General features: G+C 34.6%; 1 protein-coding gene across 3 annotated transcripts; it reads left to right on the top strand.

The window, feature by feature from the left end:
• Window positions 1–3,333: 3,333 nt before the first annotated feature.
• On the top strand, window positions 3,334–6,303 carry LOC121757288. 3 transcript variants are annotated; one of them, XM_042152822.1, is made up of 4 exons: window positions 3,334–3,781; window positions 4,497–5,044; window positions 5,139–5,744; window positions 5,945–6,303. In XM_042152822.1, the coding sequence occupies exons 2-4, from the start codon at window positions 4,520–4,522 to the stop codon at window positions 6,068–6,070; spliced, it is 1,257 nt and encodes a 418-aa protein (XP_042008756.1). In that variant the 5' UTR covers window positions 3,334–3,781; window positions 4,497–4,519; the 3' UTR covers window positions 6,071–6,303. The 3 variants fall into 3 exon arrangements, with proteins under 3 accessions (XP_042008756.1, XP_042008755.1, XP_042008754.1); XM_042152821.1 differs by having other exon boundaries at window positions 4,484–5,044; XM_042152820.1 differs by having other exon boundaries at window positions 3,334–5,044.
• Window positions 6,304–6,566: the final 263 nt, after the last annotated feature.

Raw genomic sequence — 6,566 nt, 5'->3', positions numbered from 1 at the left:
AAATAAGTTGTAGCTAATTTTAGGGTTGAAAATGTACACTGCAAATGTTGTAGCTGAAATTGAAAATATTGACATGGCAGAGGAAAAATAGGTTGTGGTTGATTTTGTGTTTTGAAGCAATCATTGCTAATGCACTTAGGCCATCTGCAACGCTGTCTCTTATACGTCCCTTAAATTACTATTCATGGCTCCACTGTACTTTTTTACTCCATCTCTTAACTAAGGGACGAAACCTGCAACCCTCCATCTATTATCCGTTCCTTAACCGTCTCTTAAATTACTATTCATTCAATTTCATTTTTTATTTTTATTTCCAACCAAATTCAATTAATAAAAACACACTTCATAAAATAAAATAAAATTACAGCATAAAATAAAAATACAACTTAAAATTCAAAAAAATAAAAATAACACATAATTAAAATCCTAAAAAAATTTAAATATTTGTTGCTTTTTTAATCGTCTATTTTTATCATTATTATACAAATTATATTAATTGTTGCTTTTTTGCACATTTTAATCAATACATTGAGAAAAATGAGTAACATACCCACATTTAAATCCAATTATTTGAACATGTCCACATTCTATAAATATACAAATTATGAGCAACATGCAACATTCAAATTTAATTTAACTATTATAACTAAATTATTCTAGTTGATGCTATTATTAACTATAAATTCGTCTTAGAAAATGAATTATGACAAAAATAAATATAAAAATAGTAAATAATAAAATATAAAAAATAAAGAAAGTTTTGTCTTCTACATTGGAAAAAGATTAATGAATGATCTAAACATATAGTTATAGAAGAAAATACTTCAACATATTTTGTCCTACATCGAAAGTGAAACATAAAATATTCAAGGATGTCTTTATAAAAGAGAAACAACCAAGAATGGTTTCTTAGAACTCAGAGGCCCAACAAATAAATATGGGATATTATGAAAAAAAATTATTTATTTTTTTGTGAAAATTTATTTTTAAATATAAAAATTTATTTTTATAAATAATAACTAATTTTTTTATTTGAACCGCCGTTGAACCGGCGGTTCCGGTTTCTAAAAATCGTGAACTTGAACCGAACCGTCCGGCGATTCGAACCGCCGCCGCCGGTTTCGGTTCAGGGTTATGAACCGGCGGTAACCGCCGATTCGGTTCGGTTTATGCATGCCTATAGCCTGTATGTCATCTTCTTCCTTCACCCTTCACACATTTAGGTGGCCATTTTTTTTCTTCTGTAAATTTTCAATTTCCAGGTATTTAGCCCTTTCTACCATTAAAACTTTAGTTGATTTAGTCTTCAACGGCACTATCTTCGCAAGGGCTGAAGCTTGCTTTAGAAATTTAAAAAAAAATTGAAGTAGAAAAAAGGAAGAAATTTTATGTTGGCATGTGCTTAAGCCCTCCCTTCCCTCTTACTGTGTCCGCCACTGCTTAAACCGTCGACTTTCACCAATTAATATACAAATCTACACGAAACCATGCAAATTTATTTTGGAACTTTTCCATACCTGAAAGCTGTTTAGAAGGAAAATTTCTTTTTTTGATAGTGCATATTAATGGAATTCCATTTTAATAAAGGGCTTTAGTTATATTCCGACTCAGGGAGTGACGCATAACCATTATGCGTAGTTAATAGAGAGACGCATAACCATCATGCGTCTTTCTTTAGTGACGCATAAGCATTATGCGTCTTTCTTTAGTGACGCATAAGCATTATGCGTCACTAAATAAACTCCATTCCAAAAGAATCAAACAAATAAACCATTCCTACTTCCTTCACCATTAGCAAAATCCCAAATTTCTTCACACCGCAACCAACATCGCCCCCAGCACCACCGCCAAAAAGCCACCACTCAAGCTCCCGGCGCCGCTGGCAGGAGCTGGCGCTACCGCCGGACCTGAGGGATAATCGACCTGAGAGATGGATTGCGGTGAAAGGCGAAGCGTGTGAAGAAGGCATACAATAGTTTGAGTCCTCGAATTTCATCCAATTGTTTAATCTGTAATCTTTTCGATATACTAAGTTATCGGGAAAGAAAAGAGATGGATTTGTTTGATTGTATTATTCTTTCAACTGTTAAGATAGTAAAATGACATATAAATTTAATTCGTTACGTTTAATGAAATCATTACATATTGTATAATATTTCATTCTATAACATAAAACATGTCATTTCGTGATGTAAAATATGACATTCTATAGCCAAAAAATGTTTAAAATATCATTAAGAAATGCATTTATCTGAATGTATATTATTATTTCAACCATTGATTGCTCTTTCTCCTAATTAAAATGTCCTTTATACATATATATGTTAGTTAAATTTAATTGATTACGTTCTTTTAAAATATTAAATTTATAAAATGACATGGTTTAATTGAAAGTGTATTCTGTGCGCTGCTTCTGCCTTCTAAAAGCTGACTGAAAGACGTATAAGAGTTATGCGTCATTAGAGAGTGAAACATAAGGGTTATGCGTCATTATGGAGTGACGCATAAGGGTTATGCGTCTTTTAACGACGCATAATGGTTGTGCGTCATTAACCAAAGACGCATAAGGGTTGTGCGTTTCATTAATAACGACGCATAACGCTTATGCGTCACTCCCTAAGTCGGAATAAATCTAATCTCCTTTATTAAAATGGAATTCCAATAGTGGCCTAGAACAAAAATAGAAAGAACTCCTGTTTAGAATCTTCTCGAATTTGATAAACATGCCATCTAGCATTTACATTTCATGAATCAGATCGGCAAGAAAACACATTGCATAACTCGTTGCTCATTTTGAAGTACTAAAGTTTATGCCTTTTTTGGCTCATTTTGAAAGTTGCATGATAAACTAATTTGATCTAAATTTATGATTTTTAATAGACCCAAATAATTTTATACATAAATCTAATAAGTCTCTTTTGAAGTTCAAGGGACGGTTCATACAAACTTTTGTAATTTACAATTATATTTAAAGTTTTAACTACATAGGAGTATGAATTTCAGGTGTTAATTTTTTTTTCGTTCTCACTCAGCTCAACGCCTCAACCTTACTGGAATTACAATACCATGTTTAACAAATGGTAAAATTTGTGGAAATGATTAAATATCTTTTTATTTGTAAAATATGTTAAATCATTATTTAAGATATTTTTTATATAGTTAAAAGGTTTTTAAACATTTTATTAGAACAACTAATTTAATAAAGAAAAAAAAACAATAAAATTTTGAGATATACGGTTTTAATTTTTATTCTGTATTTTGTATTTACATAAATGAATTGAAATCAGTACTAGTACTACTTTTTTTTCTTGCAAAATTGGCCATTTACTTTTCTCTCATTTTAAACTTTCACTCAATTAACTTGCCGCCGTCTGCAGCTGCGCCGCCCTCCCTCGCCGCTTTCACCGAGTGCCGCTACTTGTTTATTACTCCATAAACTAGTTTAATCGAGCTCTCTTCCATTCTCAGTAAACACTTCAAAGAATCTTTTTTTTTTAACTAACTAAGTTTACATTATTATACAAAAAAAGAAGAAAATTTGAATTTGCAGCGCTGCGTTTCATTCAGTAAAAATTGCATTTAAACCCAGCTGCATTTGCTGTGATTTACAGCACTGCAGAGAATCCGATCCCATTCCGGATAGAATTTTCCTATTTAGGGAAACGATTTCAAATTTCATCTCAGTTGAGCTTATTTATGTTTCTTTTTACCTCACACGACTAAAAAGGCCATTTACTTCTCTCTCATTTTGAACAATTCATCTTGCGAGTTATCAACCTTGGTAATTCTTAATCTCGATCTGAATATTTATAATTGGCTCTGATTTTGATTATCTATCAGCTTCGATGCTCGATTTTTTGACTGAAAATCTTGTCTTGCTATTTCCTATTTTTTACTGTGAAAACTGTTGGGTGTTGTTGGAAGGGAAAGAAATTTATTATTTATTGAGCTTCTTGTTTATTTAGACCGAAAACAACTTCAATTTATTTATTCTGATTAATGTACTGTTTTGATTTGCTATTTTCTTCGTCTACAGACTAAATTGTTAGATTGTCTACTAAATTTTAAAATTGCGCCTTGAAAGAAACGAAGATTTGAAGGGTTCTTTTTCCATTATGACCAGTTAAAAATAAGAAACATTTTCAAGTATTTCGGAAACTTATACTTGGGTTGTTTTGGTTTTGCTTGACTTGATATTGCAAGTTATGATATTATGTAGATTTAATAACTATGCTTTGAGCTTATTCTAAGGATTTCCTATCAAGGAATATTATAGCTAAAACTATTTTTGGCTTTATAAAAGGTGTTGCATAAAATCTTGATGTGATCAGCCTGGTTTCGCCACTGCTACGAGCAATAGAATGTCGTGTTGAAAAGTACTAGTAATTTGCATACTGAAGTTTGTTAAAACATTCATGTTTTATCAATGAAGAGTCGCGTATCTCATTTATGTTTGATTCATGTATTCGACGAGGAATTGAAGTTTGGTAGCACAGGATCTTCACTTCCCATAGCCAACATGTCGAAGGGCGAGGAATTGAAGTTGCATATCAAGGTTGTGGTGAACAAGCAGAGAACTAAGGTCCTGTTTGCAGAAGCTGGCAGCGATTTCACGGATGTTTTGCTAAGCTTCCTACTTCTGCCACTGGGAACGATCTTGAAGGTCCTCGAGAAGCAAAATGTAGGCGATGCGCCTGCTATTGGAAGCTTGAGCACGCTGTACAGAGGCTTAGTGAATCTTGACATTGGTCATTTCCAGACAGAGGTTGCCAAGCAGAAGCTCCTCGCTCCAGCAAGTTGCTATGATGCTGAGTTGCGTAAACTGAGGCTCAACGTCTCTAATGCTGTTCCTGCAAGTCCCAATTCTGTCAATAGATACGATGGGGTCTTCACTGAAAGTGCAGCTTCTTTCATAATCGGTGATGATCTGAAGGTGATGCCTAATGTGATGGGCTCGTTCATGGAAACTCTCAGGGGTCTCGACATTGATGGGACCGATATTGATGGTGCTGAGACGATGAATGTGGCTTTTGGATCGAAAGAGGTGATATACTCCTCTGTTTTTTCTCTTAATTCTTAGATATTTCTTGAGAATGTTACCTAAAAAAGAGTATTGTTTCTGGTTTGTTTTTTAACAGATCGTGGACTTGCTGAGGCTATCATTGGTTTCAGGGAATCCACTGACGGCCTTCATGCTGAGTGGTGGCCAGATAAGGTTGGCGTTGAAGAAATCCAGCGAGCAGGGGAATGCTTGGTTGCAATGCATCAATGAGAAAGTTGCATCTACCAACATCAAGAAGATGATTGTGAAGGCCACTATACAGAAATCGACTAACAAGTTCCTATTTGCTCAAGCAGATAACGATTTCATCAATTTCCTTTTTGGCATGCTCACGCTTCCTTTGGGAAGCGTCGTGTGGTATTTGGGGAGTAACAGTGGCCTAGTGGCTATTGCTAATCTGCACCTGAGTGTAGCAGACGAGTCTAAGAAGGTCCAATTGAAGAGTGCAAAGACAAGAGTCTATCTAACCAAGTCAAACCTCAGTCAATCCAACGAATTTTCCCGTCTCAATTTCGACCCTGATGTGAGAAACCATAATGTTAAGGGAGAGAGGCTGCACATGGTGACCAATAATTTGACTGTTTCACCGTTGACTATGACATCATGCATCTATGTGCTGAACGAGCTGAAGATCTCCGTGTCTGATGTTGAAGAAGTGGACGTGCAAGTTGGGCTCGAAGAGGTAAGATTTTACTATTTGTTTTGAATCAAGAATTTGGGTTGGGAGTAGATTGCATAATTCTTCTTGCTTAATTCCCTTTTCAAGACTCGACACTTTCACGTTGTGCCAATGTGTGTCTACCATTGGTCGTGGGACATGTTATTGATAATGTGATGCGAAAAATGTAACTGAGAATCTCATATTCGATATTGCTGCTACAGGGTTTAAGCATAGTGAAAGAGGCTCTTACATCGACGACGGCATTGGAAGATGGCCTCATCAAACCCATCTTGAAGGCATCTCTCGTTGCTTCAAAACCCGTGAAACGGCCAAAGCTTGAATGCTGAATATGGATTCATCTCTCTTTGACTCTCTAATATTAGGACAAGATTGTGGCCGTTCAGAACTAGCAACATGCTAACTAAGTAACTTGATAGGATTCAGTGAAGTCATGTTAGAACGTGCTCGCCATTTTTGACATATTTGTATTGAAGCTTTGAAATGGCGGCACCAATTATTGTAAGTCAAAAATATCAAGAAACAGTTTACATTGAAATTGGGTTTGAATACTAAACTAAATTGGGCAAGAAATAAGAGTGTCCACTGTCCACAATAGTTTGGCCAACTCCAAGGCCAAGCCACAATTTTTGTCCACAACCAAAAAAAACTTGTCCACCCCAATAGTGGACAAGTCACCGCCACAAATTACATTATTTTATCAATTATTGGTATATTTTAATTTAATTAGAATAAAAATTATCAATCTATAATAATTAGAAAAAAAAACCGCATAATTTAATTAAAACGCCCCATCGATCAATTGTTGATACTCCTCGTTACTAT

This window comes from Salvia splendens, chromosome 12 (genome assembly GCF_004379255.2).
Source record: "Salvia splendens isolate huo1 chromosome 12, SspV2, whole genome shotgun sequence".
Taxonomy (NCBI): domain Eukaryota; kingdom Viridiplantae; phylum Streptophyta; class Magnoliopsida; order Lamiales; family Lamiaceae; genus Salvia; species Salvia splendens.
This window is presented reverse-complemented; position numbering and strand designations above follow the sequence as displayed.